A 20,691-nucleotide genomic window follows, 5' to 3' on the forward strand; every position below is an offset into this window, starting at 1 on the left:
GGGGCCCACCCAGGCCTGACTTCCGGGTAGTGCGTGTGCTGCGTATCGCGTCACGGCGTCACGTGGTCAGCGCGGGCTTGTGGCGCGAGCGTCTGAAACGAGGCGGCAGAGGCGGAGCTGCTGTGTCTTTGCCGCGCCTCCGGTCTTTTCTGCGATGCTGGGTGGCCACGGGAAGAAGCTTGAGGGGACAGATTCTGAACGGCGCGGTTTTTGTCAGCCTACTCCGGCCAAAAAAGAGCTGCACTTCTGGAGCGGGTTAGTGGCAGAGGGGGTGGAGACGGGCGCGTCTTCCGCAGTCCCAGTCCAGGGTGGCGGGGGAACGCCACACGCCCCTGGTCGCAGCCACGGCCTCTAAGCCCTTTTGTCTCTGCCAACCCCCACCCCTGCCTGAGAGAAAGGTCCTTGTCCCGAAGGCAGATTTTCGCCAAGCAAATTTGAGCCCCACCCTTTCCCTGGGTCTCCATTTCCCTCCTCAGCCCGACCTTTGGGCTCCCCCAGTCGCTCAGAGTTACCTCCCTCCCAGCTGTCCCAGATGTCGCCATCTGAAGTTTTCTTTAATTGGAACCACAATCACTTTAACGGAATATTGCTGTTATGGGGAAGTGTTTTACAGCTGCTGGGCACACTGTATCTGCCTTACTTAAGCCCCAGGTAATTGCTGTATTCCGAAGACATACTGATTAGGAATTATCAGGCTGCGTTGGTAACAGGAGCCCCCTGGCCCCACTAACCATGCGTCACTGGTTAGCGTGATTGAAACTAAATCGTATGAAAATCTCTAGTCGCACTAGCCACGTTTCGAGTGCTTAATGTGGCCAGTGGCACCTGTTTGAACAGCACAACTGTAGAATGTTCCCATCCTGAGAGTAAGCTCTTACCGTCCTAGGAGATGGGACTGAATAAGAATTCGGACAAACTGTCCAGCGCTTCTGATTTTCACCTCGGTCACATAATAAGAAATGCATCCCTGTATAAGTTGCATTTTGATCTTCTGTTTTGCAGACTTATTTACCAAGCGTTGGAGGAATATTGTAGGTAAAAATGCCTATTGGATCCAAAGAGAGGCCAACTTTTTTTGAAATTTTTAAGACGCGCTGCAACAAAGCAGGTATTGACAAATTTTATATAACTTGAAATTACACCGAGAAAGTGTTTTCTAAACAATGCTTGCTAAAAACCCAATACTTCACTGTTTTGCTTACCACCATAAACTGTTCTTTATGTATGCATAAATCCAGTTAACATAATCATAGTTTGCAAGTTAACCAGATGATAAATCTAGAACCTCTAGTGGATAAAGAGGAAACTGGCCCCTTGACTAGCAGTAGGAAGAATTGTTTTTAAAGCATTACTAACAAGTCAGAAACAGTAGTGTTACTTTATGGCAGAAGTTGTCTTAACTTTTTGGTTTCAGTACTTTTTACATTCTTAAAAATGATCTAGGACCCCCAAAGTGCTTTTGTTTATGTAGCTTATAATATTATAAATTTAAAACTAAGAATTTAAGGCCGGGTGCAGTGTCTCATGCCTGTAATCCCAGCACATTGAGTGGCTGAGGTGGGTGGATTACTTGAGGCCAGGAGTTCGAGACCAGCCTGACCAGCATGGTGAAACCCTGTCTCTACTAAAAATACAAAAAATTTGCTGGGCGGGGTGGCACGTGCCTGTAATCCCAGCTACTTGGGAGGCGGAGGCAGGAGAATTGCCTAAACCCAGGAGCAGGAAGTTGCAGTGAGCCGAGATGGGGTCACTGCACTCCAGCCTGGGCAACAGAGTGCAACTGTATCTCAAAAAAAGAAAAAAAAAACTAAGAACTTAAAGTTATTAATTTACTTAAAAAAAATGAAAGTTAACCCATTGCATATTATCACAACATTTTTAGGAAAAATAACTTTTTGAAAACATGAGTGGAATAACTTTTACATTTTTGCAGTTCTCTTTTATGTCTGGCTAAATATAAGATACCTGGATTCAATTATCTGTGTCTAGTCTGTTATTTTGTTAGAAGTATATGAAAAAGATTTAACCTCACACAACTAGGTAGCTGAGAAAAGGAATATTTTAATAGTCTTCAGTTACTTGTTGCTATTTTTCCTTGTACTTGCATAGATTTTTCAAATATCTAATAGACATATCAATAGTTCTTTCCATGTTGCAACATCATGCAGTGATTTTTTGAAAGATAATAGCGTTCTGAATTATATAAAGTTTCCAAATATTGATACATTGCGTTAAACAGTATTTAAAAAATCAATTCATTAATATCACCATGAATCTCATCAGAAAAGTCTTTTAAGATTGAGTAGAAATGAGCCACTGGAAATTCTAATTTTCATTTGAAAGTTCACATTTTGTCATCAGCAACAAACTGTTTTCCTTGCAGTAACAAGCACACTTCATTGATTTGTCTACCAAATGATTTGTGAGAAAATGTCTACCAAATTAAGTTGAAATAACTTACTTGTCAGCCATTTCAAGTAAAAATGGCTTTTCATTGAAAAAAATTGCTTGTTCAGATCACAGCTCAATACATGAGTGCTATTCTAAACAGTATTGTATTTGAATATGCAGAAGTGCTTTATGTATGCTTCCTATTTTGTCAGATTATTAAAAGAAATGCTAAAGCATTGAGCTTTAAAATTAATTTTTACTGCTTCATCAGGACATTCTTCAGTTAAACTGGCATTTTTTTTTTTTTAACAAGGACACACAGTAGTAAGGAATACAATGACTACTAACTAGTACTAGCTTGGTGCCACTGCCATAACTCATGCAAATGTGCCAGCAGCTTTACCCAGCATTATCTTTGCACTGTTGGTACAAATGTCAACATCATGAAAAGGGGAAGTGATTCCATAGTGTTGTTATGAAAGTAGTTTTGAACTGTAATGGTAGAGAATGGATAGCTCATAATACTAATTTTGTCATTTCCCTTTAAGAGAGATTCCCATTTTATATGAGAGTCCACATGTTCCTCGTACCCATAGATTTGCCACATCTTGAGTACTCTTCAGAATTATTTGAATTATATCTGTAAATAGTTTTTTATTCCAAACCGTGAATAAAAAGAAAATAAAATTTAATTAAATAAAATAGAAACCAAAAAATAATATATATTATAGTTATATATTATAAAAATATATATTACTTTTAAAAGCAACTCTATTACATAATATATAGTATATAAAAGCTTTTAATATTATAGTTAAATGCTATCTTGTGACTTTTGTGAACTCTTGTTATACTTTTCTATAGACTTGTAAGAGAATGAATTAATGATCTTGTTTAATTAATATGCCTTAACAAAAGTAATCCATAGTCAAGATTTTAAGCATTTTTTTCTTATGATCTTTAACTTTTCTGAGTCATAAATTTGTCATTTGTTAAAACTAAGGTGAGACTTTTTTTTTAATAGATATAGGACCAATAAGCCTTAATTGGTTTGAAGAACTTTCTTCAGAAGCTCCACCCTGTAATTCTGAACCTGCAGAAGAATCTGAACATAAAATCAGCATTTATGAACCAAACCTATTTAAAACTCCACAAAGGAAACCCTCTTATAATCAACTGGCTTCAACTCCAATAATATTCAAAGAGCAAGGGCTGACTCTGCCATCGTACCAATCTCCTGTAAAAGAATTAGATAAATTCAGATTAGACTTAGGTAAGTAATATGATATAGTAGACTGGGGAGAACTATAAACTAGGAATTTAGGCAAACCTGTGTTAAAATCTCAGCTCATTCATTAATTGTATCATGCCGGGCAGATCAGTCTCTCTGGCCTCATTTTCCTTGCTTGAAAAATGGAGATGATGAAAATAATATCTTAACAGGTTTGGGTTAAATGAAATAATGTAGGTATGTAGTAGATGTTCTGTTTCACCCCTCCTTTGATGAATTTGCCAACTGAGATTTGCTGAATTATATCTTATGCCAAAAAACCTAGGACTTGTTTTGATATTAATTGAACTAAACTATATTTCTGCAGGCTATCACAGAGGACAGAGATTATTTTATCAGTATACTATAAGTATCATGATTTGGAAGGAGTCTCCCTGGTGTAGGTGCCACATGTTTCTAAGCAATTATGTAATAAGATTATAAATTCAGTCATTCAAATAATTATTACCTACTTGACATAAGTAATGAACTTTCTCTTTTCTTCAGAGTATTACTGTCTAGGAAAGGGGAATAAGGAGTACACAGATAAAGTATAGTATAAGGTTGAATGTAGTAAATGCCAAGAGAAAAATATAAAAAAGTGCAATGAGAGTTGAGAAGAAAAAGCAAATAGTATTGGACAGAGTTAGGCAATTATTCCTTTGAGCTGAACCTTGATGGACAGGTGAGATTAAGAAATTTGAAGATATGGAAGAGTGATAGTGTTCTAGGCAGCGGGAACAACATGAGGAAGAATTTGTAGTTTGTTCAGGAAATAGCAAGTAATTCAGGTTGGTTTTGGTTGTTTTGTGTCTGAAAGAGACCAATAGACAAGACAAAAAGGCAGACTAAAGTCAGGCTTGAATGCCAAGCTAAAGAAATTGAATTTATTTAACTGATTGTTGAGCAGGGAAGTCACATGCAAATTTAATCATGCTACTTACTGTGTCAAGCCTTTGATCACTTTCCTTTGTCCTTATAGCAAAATCCAAACTTGATATGGCTTACTAGGTCCTTTGTGATCAGGCCCCTGATTTACTCTTGGCTCAGCCTGCCATATTTATCCTCTCACCTGTCTTCATTTACCGTTCATTCCTACTGAATTTATTTTTGTTATCAAAACCACCATGCTCTTTGGCTCTTCATACATATTTTTACCTCTACCCACAACTTACTTTCTTCTTCCCTATTTTTTGTCTATCTAATTTGCACACTCATCTTTCAGATCTTGGCTTATTTCTGCTTCTGAGAAATATTTCCTGTCTGCCCTCATTGAACTTCTACTGAAGGAGGCATACATAAACAATTATAGCGTGATACATGCTTTGAAAGAAATTCATGACAATAGGGAGTGCATATACAAAGGGAACATAGGTAATGGACAAATATTTTCATCCATGTTATTGGTTACCAAATGGTATACATGGGATTCAGTAAATATTTGTAGAGTATTAGTACTAGTATATTTGCTTTAGGAAGCCTAATAATCAGGCAGCAGTCTTTGGAGATAACATTTTTCAAAATGTCATGCCTGTGCCATTAGAATTTTCTAGAATGCTCATTGAAAGGGCAGATTCCAGGCCCCACTCTGAATGTCTTGATTTTTAATTTTTGGAAATGATGCCCATGAGTTTGCATTTTAAACTACCTGAATGATCCCTATAGAAAGGGAAAACTGGAGGTAGGAAAATCAGTTAGGAGATTTGCAGTGGTCTAGGTGATAGAGACAAATGCCTTAATTACAGTAATAACAGTGAAAGTAGATATGGGAGATAAAACTATAGGACCCTGCAGTAGTCTAGATATGGAGGATTCAAAAAAAGGAACAACTGACAGGGCAAAGCATGGTTAGAACACAGTAGTAGTAACATTCATAGAAATGAATAAGGGAGTCATCCATTCAGCAAATATTACTGCTTGCTTGTTCCTGGCAATCTGCTTGGCATTAAGGATACAAATGTGAATAAGATGTCCTTTGACCTCTAAGTACTCAGTCTTATAAGCACATTTTGTAAGGACATCTTGGTTGCTTCCACAAAAATAAATATACTAGTGTGATATATTATAAGAGCATGTACTAAGGTATATCACCACATCCAGCTTTTTTTTTTTTTTTGATACGGAGTTTCGCTCTTGTTGCCCAGGCCAGAGTGCAATGGTGCGATCTTTTCTCACCTCAACCTCCGCTATTCAAGCAGGTCTCCTGCCTCACATCCCAAGTAGCTGGGATTACAGGCATGCACCACCACGCCCGGCTAATTTTGTATTTTTAGTAGAGATAGGCTTTCTCCATGTTGGTCAGGCTGCTCTTGAACTTCTGACCTCAGGTTATACGTCTGCTTTGGCTTCCCAAAGTGCTGGAATTACAGGCATGAGCCACCACACCCGGCCCCCAGCTTTTTATTTGCAGAGACAGAGTCTCACTGTGTTGCTCAGGCTGGTCTTGAAAGCCTGCCTCAAGCAGTCCTCCTACCTCAGCCTCCCAAAGCCCTAGGATTATAAGCCACTGTGCTCAGGACCTTTTTTGTGGGGTAATCAACAAACCTCTGAAAAACCTCTTCTGACAACTCCTTATACATTCTCCTTCCCAGTATAGATGAGATTTTTGTTTTTAAATACTTCCAAAGAATGAAAATTTATAATCTAGAATATATACATCCTCAGTGAATAATTGTACTGTTTCAGGAAGGAAGGTTCCCAAGAGTAGACATAAAAGTCCTCGCACAGTGAAAGCTAAAATGGATCAAACAGATGATGTTACCTGTCCACTTCTAAATTCTTGTCTCAGTGAAAGGTATGATGAAGCTATTATGTTAAAATATTTAAATGAAACACTTTCCTACATATATTTGTTTTATAAAGATGAATCTGATTTTTATGCTAATATTTCGGCTGAGAGCCTGCTGAAAGATCTTATATTTTCAAATAATCTTTTAGGTTGAGTCCTTTGATAGAATAATTTTTACATTAGAAACATATAAGTTGTTCTTATGATGTTGAATTGGCTAGTTTTCTGTATATTCTGTGACTTTTTAAGTAACAAAAATATCAATGGTGAAAAGCAGTAAGTCATTCCTTGAATTACCAATTTAAAATAAACTGTGTACTTTTTATCTTTGGAGAGAATACGATTTACTTTACAAAATTTTTGCATTTAAAATATGCAATTTCCAGCAGCTGAAGTTTGTGAGTACATATATGTTGGCATTATAAACATCACTTGGTGATTACTTAATGCTTCATGAGAGATTTACTTTTTAAAAAGTAATATAAAATATCTAAAAGTAATATTCCAACACTTTATATGATTGAGACTCTTCTTTTAAAAATAAGATTAACTAGTTTTTGCCGGTTTTTTTTTAAATGACACAAGGGATTTGTTTTGTTTTATTTTAGTCCTGTCGTTCTGCAATGTACACATGTAACACCACAAAGAGATAAGTCAGGTATGATTAAAAACAATGCTTTTTATTTTTAGAATACTAGAAATGTTAATAAAAATGAAACTTAACAATTTTCCCCTTTTTTACCCCCAGTAGTATGTGGGAGTTTGTTCCACACACCAAAGTTTGTGAAGGTAAATATTCTCCCTGGTTTATTTTTTGTGATGTAGTAATTGAAAATTTAGCAATAGTGTTTTACCTTTGCCCTGAGATTTACAAATCTGTACCTAGCATTCAGCCTCATATAGGCATTCAGTAAATAATAAGTGAAATAAAGAGTGAATGAAAAAATATCCTTAATGATCAGGGCATTACTACAAAAAATAAACTATATTCTTTCTTCCCAGGGTCGTCAGACACCAAAACATATTTCTGAAAGTCTAGGAGCTGAGGTGGATCCTGATATGTCTTGGTCAAGTTCTTTAGCCACACCACCCACCCTTAGTTCTACTGTGCTTATAGGTAATACTATCAAATGTGTATTTATAAGAAAGAGCAGATGAGGTTAATAATTGTTATCTCTAATACTTCTCTTAAAAAGAAAATATTGGATAATCCGTCTTTGGTAAATGTGTTAGTAATTCACAATAATTTTATTACATTAAGTGTAGATTGGGATAAATACAAAAACAGTAAGTGATATTCTGACCACCAGTGTCAAGCATCATGTTTTAGTACTGTGTCATTAATGTAGAATAGTTTATAAATATTCCTTTACCAGCCTATATAAGCATTTAAGAGGCAGTATTTGGTGTGACTGAATTTTTTTTTACAAATGATTGTGGTAATTTGGGCATTAAAGCCGCATTAAATAAGCTTTTGTTCTCTCTCCTTAAATGTGTTCTACAGATCTGTATTGCCAGTGGTACTGAATTGAGGTCTTAAATTCCACAATTGTAATTACACAACTATGTGATAAACTGCAATATTTAATTTATCCATTCATTAAACTGTAAACTCTTTGCAGTCTCACCATAGTTTCTGTTACTAGGGTCTAGAAATATTTCCTATTGTAGGCTGGTTGCAGTGGCTCACGCCTGTAATCCCAACACTTTGGGAGGCTAAGAAAGGCAGATCACAGGAGGCCAGGAGTTTGAGACCACCCTGGCCAATGTGGTGAAACCCCGTCTCTACTAAAAATACAAAAAATTAGCTGGGCATGGTGGTGGGTGCCTGTAATCCCAGCTACTCAGGAGGCTGAAGCAGGAGAATTGCCTGAACCCAGGAGGCAGAGGTTGCGGTGAGCCGAGATCGCACCATTGCACTCCAGCCTGGGTAACAAGAGCGAAACTCCGTCTCAAAATACAAAAATTAGCCAGGTGTGGTAGCACACACCTGTAATCTCAGCTATTGGGGAGCTGAGGCATAGGAATTGCTTGAACCTGGGAGGCAGAGGTTACAGTGAGTCGAGATTGTGGCACTGCACTCCAGCCTAGATGACACAATAAGATTCTGTCTCAAAAAAAAAAAAAAAAAAATCCTGTTGTAAAACTACTTAAAACCTCTGAGTAGCTGAGGTTTGGATACTCATGACTTAGTATTTGAAAGGTTGTGACCTTTTTTTTGAGACTGAGTTTCATTCTTGTTGTTCAGGCTGGAGTGCAATGGTGCAAACTCGCCTCACCGAAACCTCCACCTCTCAGGTTCAAGCAATTCTCCTGCCTCAGTCTCCCGAGTATTTGGGATTACAGGCATGTACTATCACGCCCAGCTAATTTTGTAGAGACAGGGTTTCTCCATGTTGGTCAGGTTGGTTTCGAACTCCTGACCTCAGGTGATCCTCCTGCCTCTGTCTGCCAAAGTGCTGGGATTACAGATGTGAGCCACCACACCCAGCCTTTGTGTTTGTGTGGTTTTTTTAAATTGAGACAAGGTTCTTCTCTTTTGCCCAGGCTGGAGTGCAGTTGCATGGTCACAATTCAGTGCAGCCTCAACCTCCCAGGCTCAATTAATCTTTCTGCCTCTCAGCCTTCTGAGTATCTGAGACTACAGGTGCTATACCACCAGTGTACTACCATCTTGGCTAAATTTTTTTGTAGAGAATGGGTGCCACCGTATTGCCCACACTTGTCTCAAACTCCTGGGCTCAACCAGTCTGCCTGCTCTGGCCTCCCAGAGTGCTAGGATTACAGGCATGAGCCACCACGCCCACCTGTGACCATTCTTTTTTATTTTTATGAGATAATAAACGTATGAATTTAAATAAATGTCTGTAAATAAATGTGATTATAGTACAAACAAGTATTTGGAAGTTCATCTAAACAAACGCATCACAGTTTATAGGCAAAGCAGGAAAGATTGGATAATAATAGGAAAAAAGTAAATATTCATTTTTTTTCTTTTTTCTTTTTTCTTTTTTTCTTTTTTTTTTTTTGAGGTGGAGTCTCTCTCTGTCACCCATGCTGGAGTGCAGTGGCACTGTCTTGGCTCACTGTAACTTTTGCCTTCCAGGTTCAAGTGATTCTCCTGCCTCAGCCTCCCAGGTAGCTGGGATTACAGGTACCCACTACCACACCTGGCTAATTTTTGTATTTTTAGTAGAGACGGGGTTTCTCTGTGTTGGCTAGGCTGGTTTCAAACTTCTGACCTCAAGTGGTCTGCCCACTTCAGCCACATTTTTTTTTTCTAAGAAGATACTGGCTAGATCATTGGTTCTCAAATTGCAGATTATGACCTATTAATAGTTGTGAAACTTATTTTGTGAGTACTATGTACTCTTTTTAAATGAAATGAAAATTATGAGTACATCACATACAGTTAGGGTTTAGAAAATTAAAAATACAGTATATATAGTTAAATTTGAACTTCAGTAAAGAGTGAATAATTCTTGAGACATACTTAACACTAAAAAATTATTCTTTATCTGAAATTCAAATGTGATGAGGTGTCCTGCATTTTATGTGAAATTCAAATGTGATGAGGTGTCCTGTATTTTACCCAGCAGTCCTATAGTAAAGTTTGTTTTGTAAAGCTTCCTTAACATTTGTGTGCCTATATGTATGTGCAGTCATAAAGTGTATATATGTATTTGTATGTATGTGTGTGTGTATATATATAAAACTAGGTTTTACTCAAAGCTTGAGCTTAATTTATTCCCAAGCCAGTATTATATTTTGTTTATTCTAGCAAAATAACATTCCATTTTGATACCTCTTAAGCTGGGAGTAAGTTAACTATTCTGTTGCTTAGGAGAAATAATATGGGTAGAATCATTTTGAAAAGACGTGTATGCCTTTAGGCTGTAGTATAAATGCTAAAGTCTCCAAGCTTTAGCTTTTAAGTCATAACCTCATAACATCATCTGATTTCCAACTCATTTTGGACAGTATTACCATAAAGTCATGATCACCAAACCCTATCTTACCACCTTTTGAGTGCTACTAATGAAGTAAGTACAGTTTATCACTGTGTTGATTGACCTTTCTGATTACTGTACTTGAGTACTTGAGTCAGTTCATTTTGTTTCAAATGTATCATTTAATCAAATAGTAGATGTACTTTTTGATGTCTGACAAAAAATAAGTTTTTGCGTTCTACTGATAATATACAGTACACATAAATTTTTGTCTTACAGTCAGAAATGAGGAAGCATCTGAAACTGTATTTCCTCATGATACTACTGCTGTAAGTAAATATGACAAATTGATTAGACTTGAAATTGCTAACAATTTTGGAATGCCTTGTTAAATTATTTATCTTACATTTTTAATTTCCTAATCTGTAATTTAGCTAAGCCTTTGAGAAAGTCTCTAAACCTGATCCTATATGTGATTTTAACTTCCTGTGAAACTCTGCTGTCTCTCTATTTAAGTTGCATATATACAGTAGTTCCCTCTTATTCATGGGGGATGCATTCCAGTATCCCCCAGTGAATGCCTGAAACCTTAGATAGTACTGAACCCTCTAAATATATATGTATATAAAATATGTATAGTATTTATGTAATATGTATAGTATTTACATATATAGTGTTTATATATATATATATATAATCTTTTTTCTATAAGTACATACCCTGTGATAAAGTTTAATTCATAAATTAGGCACAGTAAGAGGTTAACAATAATAATAAAATAGAACAAGTATAACAAAATGCTGTAATAAAAGTTATATGAATGTTGCCTCTCTCAAAATATCTTGTTCTGTACTGATGTGGCAGCAGCTTCATCAGCAGATGTGGCCTCTCCCGTAATTTTCATATTTTTCAGTCCAAACCTATTATTGAATCTGTGTAACCATCCCTTACTTGCAGTAAATGGCTTGATGTCATTCATTTCAGGGGATCCCTTGATGAAGTTTTTGTATAGGCTCTATGCTTCTGGCATAATGTGTTGCTGTCAATCAAAACAATCTGTTCCTGTCTTCCACCTACAAATTTAATACCTTTTTTATTTTACCTAAGCACTTATGCACTGTGTGACCATAACTTTTGTAGTTTGAGGTGTGACAGCAAAACTAGCTCATATGCCTTTGTTTTTCACAATTTCACAGATAGATTTGTTCTTACCATAGATCTCAGCAGTACGATTTTTTTACTTTCCTTAAGTTGAGAACTTTCACTGTTTCAATTAAAGGAAGCATTTTATGATTTCTCTTTGGCACATTTGAATTGCCAGCATGATTACATTTGTGCTTTGGGACCACTGTTAAATAAAATAAGGATGTCTTGAACACAAGCCTTGTGGTAACACAATAGCTGATCTGATAACCAAGACAACTACTAAGTGACTAACAGGTGAGTACCATATACAGCGTGAATATGCTGGACAAAGGGATGATTCACGTCCCAAGTGGGATGGAGCAAGATGGTGCAATTTTTTTTTCCTCCATTTTCATTTTCCTTTCCTATGATTTTCACATCCTAATGGTGCAAGATTTCATCACACTACTCAGGATGGCACACAATTTAAAACTTATTAATTACTTCCAAAAGTGAAACCATGGATAACAGGGGACTACTACTATGTGTGCATTGAGAGTTTTTGTACTAGTGATTTTAAACTATAATTTTTGCAGATTGTGAAATGCTATTTTTCTAACCATGATGAAAGTCTGAAGAAAAATGATAGATTTATCCCTTCTGTGACAGACAGTGAAAACACAAATCAAAGAGAAGCTACATGTCATGGTAAGTTTTCTGCTTAGTTGAACTACTGGTTTTTTGTTTTTGTTTTGTGACTGAGTCTTGCTCTGTCATCATGATCTCGGTTCAGTACAACCTCCGCCTCCCATGCTCAAGTGATTCTCCTGCCTCAGCCTCCCAAGTAGCTGGGATTACAGGCATGCAGCACTGCACCCGGTCAGTTTTTATATTTTTAGTAGAGATGGAGTTTCACCATGTTAGCCAGGCTGGTATCAAATGGGCGTGAGCCAATGTGCCTTTCCAGAAGTACTGTTTTTAATTGGCACCATTGAAAGATTGCTCCTCTTTTCTTAAAGAGGAAATACATTACTTTTTCTTTCTTGACCACTGAAGTAGTGTTTTATCTCAGAGTATTGAGAGTAGAAACTAACCTGATGTGCCTATGATCCGAGCTACTCAGGAGACTGAGGTGGGAGGATCACTTGAGCCCAGGAAGTCAAGGTTGCAGTGAGCTGTGTTTGTGCTGCTGCACTCCCACCTAGGTGACAGAGTGAGACCCTGTCTCAATGGAAAAAAGGAGAAATGAATTTGATTTAGTTGACAGTATTTAAGTATTGTATAAGACAATGCTATTCAATATGTGGTTGTGACACAAAAATAAAACCTATTAAAAATTTTCAGAGACAATAAGGTATATAATTAACAAAATAGGGTTTTTTTTTTCTAATTAGAAAGCAAATGTGGCTTAGATATGCCATAGTTTACCTAATCAGGTCATGGAATATTGCATTTTTCTTAGTATGTGTGTACGTCTGTATAACTCTATAGGATTTGATATCTGTTTTTGTGTGTGTTGTATCATGTATGTATGTATATGCATATGTAAAATTAGATTTGTTATAGAGCCACAAAATTGATTTGGAACATCTGTTTTGATAGATCTTAGAATATTTAATTGTATATATAATAAGATTCGGTGAATTTTAATTGTGTAGAGCTGCTAAAGAAGGATTTTTAGGGATTGGTGTTTGACTAAAAGTCTTTGGATTCATTGGAATGAGGGGAATCAGGCTTTACCAGAAGAGCAGAAGGGGTGACAAGCCAAAAAATAAAATATCTAGCGCTCAGAATAACTGACTTTCAATACTGACATGTAATATTTAGTATATCCTACATATATACTGTTTCTATGAGAAAGGTTGTGAGAATAGCATAGATGGCTTATAAAATGTTATTAATGTGCTTCTGTTTTATACTTTAACAGGATTTGGAAAAACATTAGGGAATTCATTTGGTAAAGTAAATAGCTGCAAAGACTACGTTGGAAAGTCAATGCCAAATGTCCTAGAAGATGAAGTATGTGAAACAATTGTAGATACTTCTGAAGAAGATAGTTTTTCATTAGCTTTTTCTAAATGTAGAAAAAGAAATTTACAAAAAGTAAGAACTGGGAAGACTAGGAAAAAAATCTTCTATGAAGCAAACACTGATGAATGTGAAAAATCTAAAAGCCAAGTGAAAGAAAAGTACTCCTTTGTATCTGAGCTGGAACCAAATGATACTGATCCATTAGATTCAAATGTAGCAAATCAGAAGCTCTTTGAGAGTGCAAGTGACAAAATCTCCAAGGAAGTTGTACCATCTTTGGCTTGTGAATGGTCTCAACTAACCCTTTCAGGTCTAAATGGAACCCAGATGGAGAAAATACCCCTATTACATATTTCTTCTTGTGACCAAAATAATTCAGAAAAATACCTATTAGATGCAGAGAATGAAAGAAAGAAAGATTTTCTAACTTCAGAGAATTCTTTGTCAGATATTTCCAGTCTCCCAAAATCAGATAAGCCATTAAATGAGGAGATAATGGTAAATAAGAGAGATGAAGAGCAGCATCTTGAATCTGATGGAGACTACATTCTTGCAGTAAAGCAGGCAACATGTGGAACTCCTCCAGTGGCCTCTTCTTTTCAGGGTATCAAAAAGTCTATATTCAGAATAAGAGAATCACCTAAAGAGACTTCGAGTGCAAGTTTTTCTGGTAGTATGACTGATCCAAACATTAAAAAAGAAACCGAAACCTCTGAAAGTAGACTAGAAATACATACGGTTTGCTCATGGAAGGAGGATACCTTATGTCCAAATTCAATTGATAATGGAAGCTGGCCAGCCTCTATCACACAGACTTCTGTAGCTTCGAAGAATGCAGGTTTAATATCCACTTTCAAAAAGAAAACAAATAAGTTTATTTATGCTATACATGATGAAACATCTTATCAAGGAAAAAAAATACAGAAAGACCAAAAATCAGAACTAATTAACTCTTCACCCCAATTTGAAGCAAATGCTTTTGAAGCACCACTTACATTTGCAAATACTGATTCAGGTACCTCTCTCTCTCTCGCTCTTTTTTTTTTTTTTTTTTTTGGTAAATAATGCATATAGTTTTATAGATGGTGATTCCTCCATTTTTTGTCTTTTTAAAAAAATCTTCATATCTTATATTTAATTTTAGGCATCTATGCATTATTGTTTAGGTCTTTCATTATCAATGTTTAGAATCAGGTCACTCAAGCATGGTAGATAAATTTGCATAGTATGTGTATATGCATCACTCATGAGACAGCTCTATTTTTATTTATTTTTATAATGTTCTTTATTGTACTTTAGGTTCTGGGGTACATGTGCAGATCCTGCAGGATTGTTACATAGGTACATACATGACAATGTGATTTGCTGCCTCCATCCCCCCACCACCTATATCTGGCATTTCTCCCCATATTATCCCTCCCCTAGTCACCCCAACAGACCCCAGTGTTGTGTGATGCTCCCCTCCCCGTGTCCATGTGTTCTCATTGTTCAACACCCACCTATGAGTGAGAACATGCAGTGTTTGATTTTCTGTTCTTGTGTCAGTTTGCTGAGAATGATGGTTTCCAGATTCATCCATGCCCCTACAAAGGACACAAACTTACGGTTTTTTATGGCTGTATAGTATTCCATAGTGTATGTGCCACATTTTCCTTGCCCAGTCTATCGTCGATGGGCATTTGGGTTGGTTCCAGGTCTTTGTTTTTGTAAACAGTGCTACAATGAACATATGTGTGTATGTGTCTTTATAATAGAATGATTTATAATCCTTTGGATATATACCCGGTAATGGGATTGCCGGGTCAAATGGAATTTCTATTTCTAGTTCTTTGAGGAATCACCACACTGTCTTCCACAATGGTTGAACTAATTTACACTCCCACTAACGGTGTAAAAGCATTCCTATTTTTCCACATCCTCTCCAACATTTGTTGTTTCCAGATTTTTTAATGATCGCCGTTGTAACTGGCGTGAGATGGTGTCTCAATGTGGTTTTATTTGCATTTCTCTAGTGACTAGTGATGATGAGCATTTTTCAATGTGTTTGTTGGCCTCATATATGTCTTCTTTTGAAAAGTGTCCATTCATGTCCCTTGCCCAGTTTTGAATGGGTTTGTTTTTTTCTTGTAAATCTGTTTTAGTTTTTGTAGATTCTGGAGATATTAGCCTTTTGTAAGATGGGGAGATGGCAAAAAAATTTTCCATTCTGTTGGTTGCCAGTTCACTCTAATGATTGCTTCTTTTGCTGTACAGAAGCTCTGAAGTTTAATTAGATCCCATTTGTCTCTTTTGGCTTTTGTTACCGGTGTTTTAGTCATGAAGTCCTAGCCTATACCTATGTCATGAATGATTTTGCCTAGGTTTTCTTCTAGGGTTTTTACGGTGTTAGGTCTTATGTTTAAGTCTTTAATCCATCTGGAGTTAATTTTACTGTAAGGTGTCAGGAAGGGGTCCAGTTTCTGTTTTCTGCACATGACTAGCCAGTTTTCCCAACACCATTTACGAAACAAGGAATCTTTTCCTCATTGCTTGTTTTTATCAGATGTGTGGTGCTGTCTCTGAGGCCTCTGTTCTGTTCCACTGGTCTATATCTCTGTTTTGGTACCAGTACCATGCTGTTTTGATTACTATAGCCTTGTAGTATAGTTTAAAGTCAGGTAGCATGATGCCTCCAGCTTTGTTCTTTTTACTAAGTACTAGTCTTAGCTATGCGAGCTCTCTTTTGGTTCCATTTGAAGTTTAAGGTGGTTTTTCCAGTTCTGTGAAGAGGGTCATAGGTAGCTTGATGGGAATAGCCTTGAATCTATAAATTATTTTGGGCAGTATAGCCATTTTCACAATATTGATTCTTCCTGACCATGAGCATGGAATGTTTTTCCATCTGTGTCTTCTCTTACTTCCTTGAGCAGTGGTTCGTAGTTCTCCTTGAAGAGGGCCTTTACATCCTTCGTTAGTTGTATTCTTATGTATTTTATTCTCTTTGTAGCAATTGTGAATGGCAGTTCGTTCTTGATTTGGCTCTCTTTAAGTCTGTTATTGGTGTATAGGAATGCTTGTGATTTCTGCACACTGATTTTGTTTCTTGAGACTGCTGAAGTTGCTTATCAGTTTCAGGAGATTTTGGGCTGAGACAATGGAGTCTTCTAAATATACAATCATGTCGTGTACAAATAGAGACAATTTGACTTCCTTCTTTCCTAATTGAATACCCTTTATTTCTTTTTCCTGCCTGATTGCTCTGGCTAGAACTTCCAATACTACATTGAATAGGAGTGGTGAGAGAGGGCTAGTGCCAGATTTCAAAGGGAATACTTCCAGTTTTTTCCCATTCAGTATGATATTGGCTGTGGGTTTGTCTTAAATAGCTTTTATTAGTTTGAGATATGTTCCATTGATATTCACGTATGTTCCATCGTTTATTGAGAGTTTTTAGCAAAAAGAGCTGTTGAATTTTGTCAAAGGCCTTCTCTGCATCTATTGAGATAATCATGTGGTTTTTGTCTTTGGTTCTGTTTATGTGGTGAATTATGTTTATAGACTTGCATATGTTGAACCAGCCTTGCATCCCCAGATGAAGCCTACTTGATCGTGATGGATAAGCTTTTTGATGTTCTGTTCCAATCGGTTTGCCAGTATTTTATTGAATATTTTTGCATCTATGTTCATCATGGATATTGGCCTGAAGTTTTCTATTTTTGTTGAGTCTCTGCCGGATTTTGGTATCAGGATGATGTTGGTCTCCTAACATGATTTGGGAAGGATTCCCTCTTTTTGTATTGTTTGGAATAGTTTCAGAAGGAGTGGTTTCAGAAGCTCCTCTTTGTATGTCTGGTAGAATGCAGCTATGAACCCATCTGGACCTAGGCTTTTCTTGGTTTGTAGGCTTTTAATTGCTGCCTCAACATCAGCCCTTGTTATTGGTCTATTCAGGGTTTCGACTTCTTCCTGGTTTAGGCTTGGGAGGGTGCAAGTGTCCAGGAATTTATCCATGTCTTCCAGGTTTACTGGTTTATGTGCATAGAGTTGTTTGGAGTAATCTCTGATGGTAGTCTGTATTTCTGTGGAATCTGAGGTGATACCCCCTTTATCGTTTCTTATTGCATCTATTTGATACTTCTCTCTTTTTTTATTAATCAGGCTAGCAGTCTGTCTATTTTGTTGATCTTTTTAAAAAACCAGCTCCTGGATTTATTAGTTTTTTGAAGGGTTTTTTGTATCTCTATCTCCTTCAGTTCTTCTCTGATCTTAGTTATTTCTTTTCTTCTGCTAGCTTCTGAGTTTTTTTGAACTTGCTCTTCTAGCTCTTCCAGTTTTGATAAGGTGTTGATTTTAGAGGTTTCCTTGCTTCTCATGTGGGCATTTATTGCTATAAATTTTCCTCTAGACACTGCTTTAAATGTGTCCCAGAGATTCTGGTACGTTGTGTCTTCGTTCTCATTGGTTTCAAAGGACATCTTTATTTCTGCCTTCATTTCATTGTATATCCAGTCAACATTCAAGAGCCAGTTGTTCAGTTTCCATGAAGTTGTGCAGTTCTGAGTTAGTTTCTTAATCCTGAGTTCTAATTTGATTGCAGTGTGGTCTGAGAGACTGTTATGATTTCCATTCTTTTGCATTTGTTGAGGAGTGATTTACTTCCAATTATGTGGTCAAGTTTAGAGTAGGTGTGATGTGCTGAGAAGAATGTATATTTTTTGGATTTGGGGTGGAGCGTTCTGTAAATGTCTATTAGGTTTGCTTGGTCCAGATCTGAGTTCAAGACCTGGATATCCTTGTTAATTTTCTGTCTCATTGATCTAATATTGACAGTGGAGTGTTAAAGTCTCCCACTATTATTGTATGGGAGTCTAAGTCTCTTTGTAGGTCATTGAGAACTTGCTTTTGTATCTGGGTGCTTCTGTATTGGGTGCATATATGTTTAGGATCATTAACTCTTCTTGTTGCATCTTTTACCATTATGAAATGCCCTTTTTTGTCTCTTTTGATCTTTGTTGGTTTAAAGTCCATTTTATCAGAGGCTAGGATTGCAAATCCGCTTTTTTTTGCTCTCCATTTGCTTGGTAAATCTTCCTCCATCCCTTTATTTTGAGCCTATGTGTATCCTTGCACGTGAGATGGGTTTCCTGGATACAGCACACAGATGAGTTTTGACTTTTTATCTAATTTGCTAGCCTGTGTCTTTTTTATTGGGGCATTTAGCCCGTTTACCTTTAAGGTTAATGTTGTTATATGTGAATTTGATCCAGCCATTTTGGTGCTAGCTGGTTGTTTTGCCTATTAGTTGATGCAGTTTCCTCATTGTGTTGATGCTCTTTACCATTTGGTACGTTTTTGGAGTGGCTGGTACTGGTTGTTCCTTTCTATGTTTAGTGCTTCTTTCAGGAGCTCTTGTAAGGCTTGCCTGGTGGTGATGAAATCTCTCAGCAGTTTCTTCTTAGTAAAAGATTTTATTTCTCCTTCACTTATGAAGCTTAGTTTGGCTGGATATGAAATTCTAGGTTGAAAGTTCTTTTCTTTAAGGATGTTGAATATTGGCCTCCACTCTCCTCTGGCTTGTACGGTTTCTTTCCAGAGATCTGCTGTGAGTCTGATTGGCTTCTCTTTGTGGGTAACCCTGCCTTACTCTCTCTGGCTGCCCTTAGCATTTTTTCCTTCATTTCAACCTGGTGAATCTGACGATTATGTGCCTTGGGGTTGCTCTTCTTGAGGCATATCTTTGTGGTGTTCTCTGTATTTCCTGGACTTGAATATTGGCCTGCCTTGCTAGGTTGGGGAAGTTCTCCTGGATAATATCCTGAAGAGTGTTTTCCAGCTTGGATTCATTTCTCTCTGTCACATTCAGGTACACCTATCAAATGTAGATTAGATCTTTTCACATAATCCCATATTTCTTGGAGGCTTTATTCATTTCTTTTCACTCTTTTTTTTCTCTAATCTTGCCTTCTCATATTATTTTGTTGAGTTGATTTTCAGTCTTTGATATCCTTTCTTCTGCTTGGTCGATTCAGCTGTTGAAACTTGTGTATGCTTCGCGAAGTTCTCATGTTGTGTTTATCAGCTCCATCAAGTCATTTATATTCTTCTCTAAGCTGTTTATTCTCATTAGCATTTCGTCAAACCTTTTTTCAAGGTTCTTAGTTTCTTTGCATTGGGTTAGAACATGTTCTTTTAGCTCAGAGTTTGTTATTACCCACCTTCCAAAGCCTGTTTCTGTCAATTCATCAGACTCATTCTCCATCCAGCCTTGTTCCCTTGCTGGTGAGGAGTTGTGATCCCTTGTAGGAGGAGAGGCGTTCTGGTTTTGGGTGTTTTCTTCCTTTTTGCACTGGTTTCTTCCCATCTTTGTGGATTTATCTACCTGTGGTCTTTGTAGTTGGTGACTTTCGGATGTGACCTCTGAGTGGATGTCCTTTTTGTTGATGTTGAAGTTATTTCTTTCTGTTTTTTAGTTTTCCTTCTAACAGGCAGGCCCCTCTGCTGTAGGACTGCTAGAGGTCCACTCCAGGCCCTGCTTGCCTGGGGATCACCTGTGGTGGCTGCAGAACAGTTAGGGTTGATGCCAATTTCTTCTTCTGTTATCTTTGTCCCAGAAGGATACCCACCAGATGTCAGCCTGAGCTCTGCTTTATGAGGTGTCTTTTTGAACATACAGGTGTCAGGGAGCTGCTTGAGGAGACAGTCTGTCCCTTATAGGAGCTGAGGTGCTGAGGTGAGAGCTCCATTATTCTGTTCAGAGCTGCTGGGCAGGTATGTTTAAGTCTGCTGCAGCGGAACTCATAACTCGTTTTTCCCAGGTGTTCTGTCCTGGGTAGGTGGGGCTTTATTTATTAGTTCCTGACGTGCTGCTGCCTTTTTTCAGAGATGTCTTGCTCAGCAAGGAGGTAGTCTAGTCACAGTCTGCCAGCGGAGACATTGCTGAGCTGTCGTGGGCTCCTCCCAGCTGCTGTGTGAACTTCCTTGTGGTTTTTTTTTTACAGAGGTACAGTTAGAACTGCATTGGTAATGGCAGTCTGCCTCAGTAATGGTGGACTGCCTCAGTAGTGGTGGACTGCCTTGGTAGTGGTAGACTGCCTCGGTAGGGGCTGACACCCTTCCCCACACCAAGCTGGACCATCCTGGGTCCAGCTGTGCTTGCT

General features: G+C 37.5%; 1 protein-coding gene across 6 annotated transcripts in view; it reads left to right on the forward strand.

Moving 5' to 3' along the window:
- The first annotated feature begins 109 nt into the window (after positions 1-109).
- BRCA2 (BRCA2 DNA repair associated) overlaps positions 110-20,691 on the forward strand; it is a 95,234-nt gene continuing 74,652 nt past the window's right edge. For 5 of the 6 annotated variants that reach the window (XM_012465527.3, XM_012465529.3, XM_012465530.3 and 2 more), the window contains exons 1-10: positions 110-255; positions 1,003-1,108; positions 3,416-3,664; positions 6,347-6,455; positions 7,058-7,107; positions 7,198-7,238; positions 7,452-7,566; positions 10,679-10,728; positions 12,121-12,232; positions 13,452-14,570. In XM_012465527.3, coding sequence (XP_012320950.2) covers positions 1,042-1,108; positions 3,416-3,664; positions 6,347-6,455; positions 7,058-7,107; positions 7,198-7,238; positions 7,452-7,566; positions 10,679-10,728; positions 12,121-12,232; positions 13,452-14,570 — 1,912 coding nt within the window. In that variant the 5' untranslated portion in view covers positions 110-255; positions 1,003-1,041. The remainder of the gene's footprint in view (positions 256-1,002; positions 1,109-3,415; positions 3,665-6,346; positions 6,456-7,057; positions 7,108-7,197; positions 7,239-7,451; positions 7,567-10,678; positions 10,729-12,120; positions 12,233-13,451; positions 14,571-20,691) is intronic. The other variant, XM_012465528.3, reaches the window with a different exon arrangement.

The sequence above is a fragment of the Aotus nancymaae genome, unplaced genomic scaffold (assembly GCF_030222135.1).
Source record: "Aotus nancymaae isolate 86718 unplaced genomic scaffold, 86718_ANA_hifiasm-v0.15.2.pri h1tg000043l, whole genome shotgun sequence".
Taxonomy (NCBI): domain Eukaryota; kingdom Metazoa; phylum Chordata; class Mammalia; order Primates; family Aotidae; genus Aotus; species Aotus nancymaae.